Here is a 13,190-nt window from a genome sequence, read left to right as displayed (position 1 = left end):
TCACGCATATACATACTAACTCTGGGAAACTTTGGCCTCCTCCAGAAGGCTCATTTGAAATGCAAATGCCGCATTTTCGTCGACCCCCATGCGACGATGTAGACAGCAATATATATTGCTAGCTACTTGGCCGACTGTTGGCCCACGCGATTATCATATTGCTTTGTTCAGTCGAATTTTCTAAAAACTTTTATATATATTTTGGAGATTCTTTAAATATATATTTTATTGAAAATAGTGTGTCAAACACACGCGCACGCGTTAAATTGATCGTTGCGCGACAAGGGATCATTGTATGCTTCAGCACACGCATATATATACTATTTTTTTCATTTCTCTTATACTCATCTTGCGGATATCATGCAAAAAAATTATCTCTGATATCATTCTACATAAGGTAATTTATAATGTATATGTCACGTGTGTATTTATAACATTGTAAAATTATATTGCACACCATTGACATTCTTCTTTTTTTACGTGTGTAAAACTGCCCATATTGGATTATAAGCGGGAAATTCATATGATCTTATCATTCGAGTTTAGAAAATATTATTTAATTAATTATGCTGTAAAAAAAACATACGAAAACATTAAAAAACAGTTAAAAAACATACGAAAACATTATATATGTATATTGCGACTTAATTAAATTAAAAAGTTATTAAATGAGATTATCTTATATTTGCGATAGTTTAGACGTCTTTACGGTCAGACAGTGCTTAGACGTATATGGCGTCTTTTTAATTGCACTTTTTTTTTTCTTTCGCATACATTCAGAGATATGCAAATACAATCGCCTTGATGATCCTCTACATTTTCTCGCATAAAACGCAATCGCGTAGAAAGCGACTGGACATATGCCAAATAAGCTCGAGCGTAGCTCTCGCTAAGAGCTCGAAAGTCGCTCGTAATTAATTTCGTATCAAAAGAAAAACAAAATTTCTTTCGTCGAATCTTTGCAGCGTCACATGACATACAGAGCAATCATGATATACACCGCACCTATTAAAATGTATTCAGTTAATTTTTTATCTCTATTCTAATAGAGAGAGAGAGAGAGAGAGATAGGGAGCAATTTGTCTCTTTTGAAACTTAAAATTTACGTTGTTTATTTTCATGGTCGTTCTACTTCGATATCGTTAATGTAACGAAACGCTATTCATAAACGTGTCATTACGTAATGACGAAAGAATATTCAAAATACGCGGTATTTATATCAATACAAAGACTATTTTTATGAGCATCAATTTCTTCAAAACATCCTTTGTGTCACTTCGTCTCCTTGAAGACTTATCTTTCCATATAACATATACTATACTCAATATAATAATATATATTGCTTGCAATTACGAGACAGCTGGCATGATGTTGACACATTGCATTAATCTGAGTATACCTTCTTACAAGAGAGAACAACAAAGCCATTCTTCTTTGAAAAATAAATCTCGCTCTAAAAATATTATTCTACAAATGCAGCAACAAAACAGGCTGTAGCTACCGTATCGTGCCGCGCAAACAAATAAAATTGCATCTGTTGAGTTATATGCATATTCCGCATGATACGCAGCGTATCTTTACGAGGGTGCATCTCATGTTACACACGCAGAGTCGATTATTTTATATTTGATATTTTATATATCACACGTCAATCAGTCAACTATTAACATAAGTATAATTTAATATTTAAAATATCGATCGGACGAAAGAAAGAAAAGGAGGACCGATTCCGAGACGCCACGGCGAAGGTCGAGGCTGCATAGCGTGGCTGAGCAAAGGAAATCAAGGGTGGCAGACCCGCGGGAGGGATGCAAGGGGTAAGCCGCACGCGATTCAGCGATTTGCACATTCGCACGGTCGTTCGACGGAAATAAATTTACCTTTGTCTTGCCCCGCAGGAGTTTGCGCTTTTAAACGGGAATTCGATATATCCGGAATAGCGTGCGCCGCCGAAAACGGCGTATTAACCCACATTTTTCGCATTTTGTGTTTCTCGGAGAAATATGCGAATGGCTATACTCGTTGGAAGGAAAAACAGTAAGATTCAACCGACACAACATATCGTTGGACAACTATTTATAAGAAAATCCCTGATACCTTCGATTCAACATCGAAGCTAATGAGAATTTAAAAATTTCCTATTTTCCTATTTTCGTGATTATAAAAGATACTTGTTCCAAAACAAAATTTTTTACATAAATGCAAAAGAAAAATTAAATTATTCAATACTTATGACAAACGATTTAAATCTGTAAGAAAATACATTTATCAATAGATATACGCGATGACAGATGTTGCTATCTATCTCAGAACGCATAACAGAACTTTATCAACATTTGTATACAAACATAAAGAATTTTATTCTATTAGTAAAGTAGTGAGTGCTGTCAACACGATAAGGCATTAATAAAACTCTCAGAAATTTTCAGATCAAATTATATAAAGCAATTAATCCGTAATCGTAAATTAATATCTTTCTTACTACTAATATTGTAAAAATTTTGTTATGTGCATTCTCTCTTTTATTGTCAATTAAATGTATGTATTTATGTATATATAATTTATTAATAGTTTTTATATATTTTGCGTGCGAATAACATCAAATGTTGTTATTCCAAAATGTGCAGAATCGCTTATCTGGACTGTATGTTGACGTTGCGTTATTCCGCATAAAAATATCGTTCATATGACATAATAAATAAGCGCTAAATGCTATTAGATTTTATGTAAACGTGGTATACACAACTGCTTGGACAACACTTTACAGTGTACTAATACAATCTTTGGTGCTCAATTTAAATTATGCATGTACGCATAATAAACACGGAACATTTTTCACTGCTATAATATTTGAATTGTTCAAGTCTTCTTTTACGTCCGAAACATATGTATTGTGTTAGTCCTCTCTTTTATTGTCAATTACATACATATAACTTGTTAATATTTTTTTATTTTGCAAACGCGGTTGCCTGCCTGCGATTCTGAACGCTTGCCTTTACTGTGCGATGATTTTGTGTCGTCTCCATCTTACAAAGATATTTTAATCAGTGAAGAGATATATATTAATAATACTTCGAGGCTAATAAATGGAGAAGCAAATTCCAGTTTTCAATAAAATTCCGTTTCGATGCCAATTTTTAAGCGTGGCTCATCAGAGCTGCAGATTGTCTCCAGTTAATTTGATAGAGCCCAGATAGCCAATTGTCTGTGATTATTACTATCACGTTGCCAACAATTGTATTATTATTGGCAAGAATGCTATATGACAACAATATGATTAATTATATTAATTAATATGACAGCAATTGATTAATCACCCTTATTTGGTTATCTGAGAGTGTAGCGCTGTAGGCGTATGTCAAAAGATAGTGGGGACACCGCACAAGTAATATATATATGTAGCATACTATGTTAGCATTCTAATGTCTTATTAGTCGTTTCTGCATAACACGTCTTATAGTCACAGACGTCTATCTTGCATTTTAAGAAATGACAATTCTACGATTGTCGATTTTCGGGCAGATATTCGTGAATCGGTGCATCGGAAAATATGCCGTCAGTGCATTGCCAAAAATTCGCCTCGAAAATTTGGTAAAACATCGAAGTTACGCGACCGCGATCAAGTTAAAAGTGGATTCGCAGAATGTAGTGAGCAGCGGATTGCCCGATATAAGCGGTTTCGAAAATGTTTACTTGCACGACTTGATTTGGGAGAAGATGGAGAGATGGTCGAATCATACTGCTCTGGTATGTGATTCAAGGGTAACAATATAAAATTGTAAAAAAATATAAAAAAATATAAAAAATATACAAGAGCAATATTGATTGATTGTGTCTTTTCCAATACAATAGAAAATATATTAGAATTTTAAAATGAGAAATATATTTCTCATATAAATAAATCATAAAAATCTATTATTTTTTCTGTGTCAATTGGTATTAATAGATATTTAATGTTAAAAATTTTAGAGAAAACCTATCGACTATTAAAATATTAATTGACAAAAAAACTAATTTCTCTTTGTAATGAAAGAAAAAATCTTATGTCGTTTATACAAATGTATACTTTCTCTTATTGTTTTCATATAAAATACAATAGCTGTTAAAGAATTACCTGAAATAACTAGACAAAATCTATTAAGCTTAAAATTAAATTTCTCATATTTATAAATTCTGATATATATATTATAATATTCACATATATCAGTGGTTATATTAAGTAAGTCACCATACAATGTACACAATTTATGTCTGATTGCAATATATACATCTGGAATTATAATTCCAGATTTGTTTAGATACTGGGAGATCGTATACATACAGTCAATTAAGAAAAGCATGCGGCAGACTAGCAACGAGTTTGAGAAAAAGCAAACTTCTACCGGGAGATACCATCGCCGTTGTTTTGCCAAATATTCCAGAATTTGCCATCATACTACTAGCGGCAAACGAAGCCGGTTTATGCGTAAGATTAAATTATATTATGTTTAAAAACACGCCCACATTACATAGAAATCGTCCATAGTACATAAATAAGAGATTGTCTTCTCTGCCTCATTGAAATTGAGAAGTAAAAGACGATAGTTCATCCATCAGAAAATGCAATATTATCGGAAAAAAAATTCGGTGATATAATTTAGAAAGATGACAAAGCGATCTAAACTATTTCACATTCTGTAAAAAATAAATTGTTTTTATTAATTACATAGTTTTCTCGAGAAAATCACTTTAAACATGAAAAAATGTATACCCATTTCATTGTGTATAATATTTGTGTGTGTATGAATTTGTTTAAAGTAAATATAGCTTTAGAATTTATTTATATATGATATGCATATTTTGCATAATATCATGCATATTTGATTTCTGCATGTTTTGTTTTCTAATACATACACGGAAAAAAATGCTGTTGCTTCAATTAAAGTCTACGTCACGGGCTGCCAACAACACTCAAAACAATGTCTTGCTGATATAGGTAGATTTCTAGGTGTCACAACAAAACTTTATCGCTATTTTTTGTATCTGTTAGAATATTGTCTGTTACATATAGAATTTATAGCAGCAATATTCTAATAATATCTTCTAGAAAATTTAGGTCCCATTGCCAAATGTTAATCACTGCATTGGATAAATATGAGTTTCGATACTACAGCTAGAACGATCTTTGCGAGAAATATAACTGCCAATTATAACTGCAGCATCGAAAAATTGAGAAAAATTGTTTAAAAGAGCTAGATAGATTGAGCGCGTTATACAAATATGTTAGACGTGAGGATTATATATTCATTTGTTTCTTGCCGCTAATTTTTTCTGTCTACCACAGCCAAACTTTATAACAAGTATGATTGGCCTTAACATGGATAGGCGCCACAGAAAAACATTCTTTCTAAATTTCACAAACAGTTCAGATATAAATTCTGTCTCTGTCACTTAGATTGATTAAATGCGAAACATATGCGATATCACAGTATTTGCTAATCATTTATGTACCTCAGTTAATTTTGCGCACCCAGAAAATTTTTGCTGTAGTTGCAAAACCACTTTTTTGAGTAAAACATACATAGTTCATTCAATGATATTTTTATTGGAACAAATTTTTGCTGTAGTTGCAAAACCACTTTTTTGAGTAAAACATACATAGTTCATTCAATGATATTTTTATTGGACCAAATATCTGGATTATTAAAACAACTATCCAGATATTCGGTCCAATAAAAATATCATTGAATGAACTATGTATGTTTGTGGCAGCCCGTGATGTAGACTTCAGTTGAAGCAACAGCATTTTTTTTTCCCTGTACGCATGAATACATATAATTAACATATAATGCTAACATATTTTTACTTCTAATGCATACGCATGAATACATATAATTAACATACAATACAACTCTATTAACATATTTTTTCAACATTAGATGGCGATCTTCGTTAGAGTCGCAATATTTTTCACCCACAATATTATGACGAATAAAAAAAAAACTGAAGGGTTAGTAATATGGCTTAAAACAAATGGGGTGACAAAAACAATCTCTAGATAAAAAAAAAAAAAAAATTTTTTTATCTGTCTTCTTCACATATTCATACACACACATCAGTGTTTTAATATTATACATCAGTTATAAAACATTGCGACTAACAGAAGGTACTAAATTAGCCATTTTTGCAAACTTGTTTTCAACTTGCAAACTTCTTTCCTCGACAATTCTATGCAATTATTCAAACATTTTCGATATCCTTATCTTTTTCGCGCAAAATTATTTTCTCTTACTACTTGTATTATCATTTATCAAGTAGCTTATACTTTAACATAAACAGTTGATTAGAATATCTTTAAAAAATTCGAAAAATACGATTAGCATAATGTAGCATGATAAGAATCTGCTGAGATAAAAAATAAGCATAGTAAAAAAATCGTCGCAATAAATGCTATTATGTAACAAAATAAAAATTAACGTTACAATTTTTGCTTACGTAGCGCATGATGAATATTTTAAAAGTTTTAATAAATATATCAAAAAAGTATAATTTAAGAAGATATTCATTAAAACTTTTAAAATATTCATCATGCACTACGCAAGTAGAATTGGAATGAGAGAATTGGATTTTCCTCTTTCTTTTTTTTTTAAGACAACGCTAATTAATCCCGCGTATACAACGTACGAGATAAAAAAGCAAGTGGAAAATACGGATGCTCAGGCAATTTTCACATTTCCGGCCAAATATGCTGATATCAACACAAGTATAGAGAACAATTCGAAGATAAAATTACCTATCGTTATCGTAAACGACGGCAGTGGCACTGCCTCGATCGCGAAAACCATCAAATTCGACGATCTCATACGCGATGACATCGAGGAATTTTCAGTCAGTCAGAAAATCAACGTCAATTATGAAGATACGGTACTCATGCCTTATTCCAGCGGTACGACTGGTCTACCAAAAAGTATTGAGACGAGCCATAGGTGCGCGCAAACTCTAATAGCATTAAATATTTGAATTAAATTGTAAGAAACGCATAAATATATATGAAAATGTGCGGAACATTGAAAAATTTATCTGTAGCTGTATTATTATATGATCCTGTAAATGCAAACGTACATCAATGTTGTAGGAATATTGTGGCAAATATTCTTCAAAGTTCGTTTCCGATAATCTTCCCCGGAATGGAAGCGACTGAACATCATCAGGATATTGTACCGGTAATATTACCAATGTATCACGCTTACGGATTAACAGTCGTTATGTACTGCTATTTGCGGTATGTGTTAACACATATCATACAATTTATTCATTCACATAATAGTAGCGTATTAACGCCCAAATATATTGATTGGTATTTGTTCAGTTTAAATGTGATTCTTTGGTTTTAACTTTTGCCGATTGTGTTTTTTAAAATATCAATTTTTCTTTTTTACGACAGCACTTGGAAAAACAAAATTTATTATAATATCATGTAACAATGTATAGGATAGGTGCTAAGCTCGTATGCATACCGCAATTTTCCATGAATAAATTCATAAAACTGCTGGAAGATCATCGATGCACGGTACTACATATGGTACCACCGATTATACAGATGATGGCGTACAATGAACGGATAACGTCGCGTCACGTTGCATCTGTAAAGGTAATACAATCAGGAGCTGCGCCCCTCGGAGAAGAATCTATCGCCAAGTTTCAAAGTCGCGTCAGTAATAGGGCTACTTTCGTTCAAGGGTAAAGAATCACAGTTATAAAAGAATACGTCTGTACAACAATGATAAAATTTGTAAATTACGTGTAGATACGGCGCGTCAGAATTATCGCCGATTGCTACGACTAGTGTAGACGCACCACCAACATCATGCGGTTATTTGGTTCCAAACACACAAATGAGAATTGTAGGCACGCGACAGGATAATCTCGGCAAAAATTTAATTCCACACGAAGTGGGAGAGATATACATACGAGGTCCGCAAGTAATGAAGGGATATTACAAAAATCCCCAGGCTACGGCGGATACTATGGATGGAGACTGGTATAAGACTGGCGATCTAGGATATTACACCGAACAAGGTAAATAAGATTTAATCGGAAATTTTTAAAACGCGTAAGAAGCGACATATATATTTTAGAATTTGCTAATTATATTTTAAAACATGCTAATCGAATTATACCGTTTGTTGCAGGCTTGTACGTGGAAGGACGATTAAAGGAGATAATAAAGGTAAAAGGATTTCAAGTCGCGCCCATCGAACTAGAAGAAGTAATTCGCGGTCACGACAAAATACTAGACGTCGCTGTCATTGGTGTCGCACACGACAAATACGGCGAAATTCCAAAAGCCTTTGTGGTTCCTAAGATGGGAGTAAAAATTTGCGAAAACGAAATCAAAGAATACGTAGCTAAACATGTAGCCAAATTTAAGCAGTTGGGATATGTACAAATCATAAAAAGTATACCAAAAACTGCATCTGGAAAGATTCTTCGAAGAGAGCTTGAAAAGTTGTAACACATTCTTCAAATATCAAATTTCATATTCAAATTAATACGAAGGAATTTATCGACAAACGCTTGATAAACATCGATCCATATATATATTTACATTAAGATTAACATTAACAAAAAAATGTTTATTATAATAAAAACTGGCCAAATAAAAGATTCAGTCATTTATTTACATACTAATTAAGTTAAATTTATTCTTTAGATTTGTTCACCCCACCTTGAGTCGATTCTTCATTTTCCAAAAGAGCGCTTGTAATACCAGCTTTCTTTAATTCCTCAATAAGCTCACCATTTTTGTGCATTTCTAACAGTATATCACAGCCGCCCACAAAGTCACCATTTATATATACCTGAGGTATTGTGGGCCAATTGGAAAAGTCTTTTATGCCTAAATAATGTTAAAAAAAGAGTGTTTCATTTATGTATAAATATTTATAAAGATTTATAAGAATTACACAAATTTTGAATATTTTTAATTACACTAATTATTTTTTTAAAATATCTTTTTACATGTTTTTTTTAATAACAAAAAACTATACATTCTTCTTCTAAAACATTATTGTATGAATGAAAAAATATATACTTGATATAATACTAAATATTTGTAACAATTTACCTTGTCTGAGCTCTTCATTTTTAAGAACATCGTGAGCATCATAAGTAACACCATGCATTCGTAATATTTGAACCACGGCGTTGCTAAATCCACATCTTGGTTCTTCTGGTATGCCTTTCATAAAGACGACTACTTTATTTTTCTGCAAGAAATAATCTTCATACAGTAACAAATATCTCACATAAGTAATATTAAGGCTCGATTGCACTAATGTCATTTTGGCTTTAGGCAAGACTTAAAACTTTTGGCTTTTGATAATAATAAATGTTATTTGGCTTTTGGCTTTAGACTATAAGTTAATCAATGATTAAAGTTAATCAACGATTAAATTATAGTCTAAGTTAAAGCGCTTAAGTTTATCAACCAAAATAGAGTCCCTTTCGACAATAATCTTGTTTAATGTTCTACTATAGAACTTAAACCATACAAAATTTTTATATAGAAATATAAACTTATTCCTGCATGAAATATCATATATTTCACAAGCCAGAAATATCTTACATAATGAATGGGGAGAAAAAACGTATCAATCGCACTTACTTTAACGAGGTTGCCGATGTCATCGAGCTTCGTGCTAAAATTTCTGACGATGAAAGAACATCTCGCTCCAAAACGAAACATGTTTTAATTTATATCACTAAAAAATACACTTTATCGATTAACTCAGATTTTTCATTTACGTAGCCTAAAAAGGTTATGTGCATACTGTCAGCCAGCTGTCTCGTGTCTCGTATTTACACGCGATTCTAAAGCGGTGATTGGCGCCATCGTGCGATGCAACCATAAAGTTCGTAGCCGAATTTTTCCGCAGATTTGAAAAAAGAACGTTTCTACGAAATATGTGTATGTGTACGATATGAATAACATTGCGAAAAACATATTTTTATCATTTTTCTTTGCCGAAAAAGAAATGTGATAACATAACATACATATATATTTATCAAAAATGAATGTTATATTAAATTTAAGTCGCTCTGCCAGCGACAGGATGTTAAAATGACCACAAAAATATATAAATTCCGTTAAATCCAACTCGGGAGTAGAATCAAAATAATTTATGGAATAAAAAACAATTTATGGGATTATGATGTATCGTCATAAGTAAAATATGTGAACAATTTGCGAAATAATGCTGACTGCTATTTTATATTACAAATAAATTACTCACCAACCGTTGCACTGGCGTCGACAGTTTCAGACGCCGCTTCAGAAACAGCACCCTCCCTCGCGATAACGAAAGAAACGCGATTAATATTAACGCGATAACACGACGATTTATAATTTCGTTGCATGTCTGACACTCGCAAACACTCCGACAAATAATCGAGACGAAGGAGACGCACGTCACTCCACTCCCGCGGATGCTCGTCGAGTGGTCGCTGCAAAATATATTCGCTATACAATTCGCGCGCCATCGAGTCAGCCAATCACAGTCGGTTTACGATTACTGCGTAACGCTCGGCCAATCACAGCGCACGTTTTATAATCTTGAGATATTCAAACTCGGCAAACTCCAAGTTCAGTAAATTACGTGCTTTACCGGTCCTCGGATCCGCGGTCGCGTCGATGGTCCGGATTAAATGAATTTGGCAAGCTATTCGCCACTTTTTTCGGATTATACAGTGTTACTTGCGATGTGGATCAGGAAGTAAGTCGGAATCGAACGGAGTTAAGTCTCGAGCGTCCGATTCTCGCTCTGAAATGCAACGATTACGCGACGCGAGTGCCAAGAATGTCAGAGGTGTCATATTGAGTGATTAGCGCGTATTTTTTTCTTCGATCGGAATAGATCCACTGTGTCTGGAATAATAGAGTCTTCAAGAGAAGAAAATTCTTCTACCTCGTAAAAATTAGCATCGTTAGTGTAGCTGATAATTTACTAACTCCAAGTGCGTGTAACAGAATCGTGAGTGCCAAAGGTAGTTTTGTGTAAATGATAAGCGCCTTAATTAGGGCATAGAATTATCATGGGGAGCATTTCTTGGATCGACCCACTATCAATTGAATTTAACAGTATCTGGGATAATATGGGAGTAGCTGGCGAGGTAACCTCCCCTCCCCCCCCTCCTGTCTCATGATCATCGACCGGTGAGTGCATTATTTGTTTATTACGTTCGCATTATCAATTGTTTCATCCGCTTGCAATGATTTAATCACGCTTTGCCTATCGCTTTCGATATCTTGATCTGCATATTTCCTTGGAAATGTACGTGATATACCGAGTAAAAATGTGTGTAAGAGAGAGAGGGAAAGAAATGACGAAGTTCGAGACGCGGTCGGTAATCGTTGAATTATCTTTCGGTGACGTTTAGTTCGAGTACTCGGCGCACGTGACAGATGTCGTTGACGTGCAAACTGCTTTCGCGATTCTCGCAACGCGCATGTATTAACCGACGCACGTATTTACGGCGAATTGTGGATGTGTCGCGATGTAACTAGTATCGCGAAACTATACGATAGATTAGGGGATAGACGAATAGAGCAGTCTTCGTAGAAGTCGTTTACTCGGACAAGATGACGCGTGCGCGAGAAGCGACGTTTCGTCGAAACGTTCGCTTCTCTCCGAATTTGACCTCCATCGATGACCTTAGGTACATATCGTACGTTTACGAAAAATGCGTCGTTGCGGAGATACGATTGCGTATATGAATCGGAATCGCAATACGAGACGAGATGACGTTTTCTTAGAGACGTTGAAATTAATTATTCAAAAAATATAAATATGTATCATATTTTAAAATAATATAAATATTTTAAATTGCTCTAAATAAATACTGAAAAATTTCTACACTATTTCCTTCGGTCTATGGTGAATCCAAGTAATTCGATATTGGGTCAATACTAGTTTAGTCTAGCAGTTAGGAACTGGTTACATATTAGTTCCATCAAATTAACGGGAAATGTTTCCTCTTCTCGCGCGACCTTCCATGTCTCTCGTGACGTCGTGAATATATAATCTATGAGCTCGAAAAGAAAGAGAATGTTATCTTATCTATATCTTCATAATTAGCAGCGTTAACCTTTAGAAACACGATAAGAATTAAAGATCTCGCCCATATCTGTTAGCAAAATATTTATCTTCCTTTCTTGAAAATAGAAATATGTGACAGTTTACTCTCTATGCGGTGATAACGTCAGATTTATTTATTCTTTTATCGAAGAGAAAAAAACATCTCATCCTTTGTCTAAATTTAAACGGATTTTTGCTTCAATAAAATCGATATTTTAATATACAAGAGATTCAAAAAGTAATCGAGATATTTAACGCGAAAAATTAAACACAAATATCATTTATTTAAAGAGACGACAAAACGCATTTTTCCTAGGTACACTGAACACTAAATTAATCGATAAAATTCATAATAAGAATTATTGAGCAAACGATACTTTGTTCGTGTATACATACGCATTTAATAAAGGCAGCGCCGAATCGATTCGGCGCCGCCAGCGTCCGCGCGATATACCAACTTTAGGTTTTACGGAATACATTTCGGCTCGTAAAATTTCGGTCGCCGACTGATTTTGGACGCGTAGCAGGCTGCTCGGCATCATAAAACGCCGTGATACGAGTCGTAAAACGCTTCGCGCCGCCAGACTGTTGCGGCGTGGCACGTGCTGTCACTGAAACGCTTATGACGTCAGATCGGAAAATCCTGCAAGAAATACCTCGTGTTAGTCGCAATAAATTATTAGCGTTAATAGTTAAATCGCAATTAAATTCCTTCTAATAACCTCTCGATTTTTTCTATTCGCAAAATTCACATCGCAAGCATATATATGGCGTCGTTTTGACAGGCCACTTAGGAAGCCGATATCGAGCCGCACGATGCGTGGCGAGTGACGTCATGTCGGAAACGTCGAAGCATCTCGATGACGTTATCGAGATGCATTACCCTGGGACGTTGCGCGTGTGCGGCGATGACGCAATATTGAAAAGTCGCTAATCTGGGAAAACTCGCGTGGGCGCCGCTCGCGCCACGTGCTCGCCTCGTAATTCGTGACGTCACGGGGATAAAATCATGGTCACCATGGCGACTTTCGGTCGGTCTCTCCTCGTCCCTTCGGATCTCGCCCACGAGATTTA

The 13,190-nt window shown here is 34.4% G+C and overlaps 2 protein-coding genes across 2 annotated transcripts; one reads left to right on the top strand and one right to left on the bottom strand.

Moving 5' to 3' along the window:
* Window positions 1-2,567: 2,567 nt before the first annotated feature.
* On the top strand, window positions 2,568-8,524 carry LOC115235826 (4-coumarate--CoA ligase 1-like). Its single transcript, XM_029807862.1, has 7 exons — window positions 2,568-3,747; window positions 4,289-4,465; window positions 6,631-6,965; window positions 7,115-7,261; window positions 7,471-7,719; window positions 7,787-8,058; window positions 8,172-8,524. Exons 1-7 carry the CDS (start codon window positions 3,490-3,492, stop codon window positions 8,492-8,494), a joined length of 1,761 nt encoding a protein of 586 aa, XP_029663722.1. The 5' UTR covers window positions 2,568-3,489; the 3' UTR covers window positions 8,495-8,524.
* A 70-nt stretch (window positions 8,525-8,594) lies between these two features.
* On the bottom strand, window positions 8,595-9,860 carry LOC115235827 (glutaredoxin-related protein 5, mitochondrial). Its single transcript, XM_029807863.1, has 3 exons — window positions 9,647-9,860; window positions 9,107-9,248; window positions 8,595-8,878 (listed from the first exon to the last, which is right to left on the bottom strand). The coding sequence occupies exons 1-3, from the start codon at window positions 9,725-9,727 to the stop codon at window positions 8,682-8,684; spliced, it is 420 nt and encodes a 139-aa protein (XP_029663723.1). The 5' UTR covers window positions 9,728-9,860; the 3' UTR covers window positions 8,595-8,681.
* Between the last annotated feature and the right edge of the window lie 3,330 nt (window positions 9,861-13,190).

This window comes from Formica exsecta, unplaced genomic scaffold, assembly GCF_003651465.1.
Source record: "Formica exsecta isolate Colony F162 unplaced genomic scaffold, ASM365146v1 scaffold236, whole genome shotgun sequence".
Classification (NCBI taxonomy): Eukaryota; Metazoa; Arthropoda; class Insecta; order Hymenoptera; family Formicidae; genus Formica; species Formica exsecta.
The sequence above is the reverse complement of the archived record's forward strand: the minus strand, read 5'-3'. Positions and strand labels throughout refer to the sequence as shown.

Excerpts from the sequence above, each read along its gene's own strand:
- LOC115235826 (XM_029807862.1), top strand. The coding sequence starts at position 3,490 with ATGACAATTCTACGATTGTCGATTTTCGGGCAGATATTCGTGAATCGG. Across the intron at positions 4,466-6,630 it reads CAAACGAAGCCGGTTTATGC|ACAACGCTAATTAATCCCGC; the intron begins GTAAGATTAAAT and ends TTTTTTTTTAAG. Across the intron at positions 8,059-8,171 it reads AGGATATTACACCGAACAAG|GCTTGTACGTGGAAGGACGA; the intron begins GTAAATAAGATT and ends CGTTTGTTGCAG.
- LOC115235827 (XM_029807863.1), bottom strand. The coding sequence starts at position 9,727 with ATGTTTCGTTTTGGAGCGAGATGTTCTTTCATCGTCAGAAATTTTAGC. Across the intron at positions 9,249-9,646 it reads ACATCGGCAACCTCGTTAAA|AAAAATAAAGTAGTCGTCTT; the intron begins GTAAGTGCGATT and ends TATTTCTTGCAG. Across the intron at positions 8,879-9,106 it reads AAATGAAGAGCTCAGACAAG|GCATAAAAGACTTTTCCAAT; the intron begins GTAAATTGTTAC and ends AACATTATTTAG.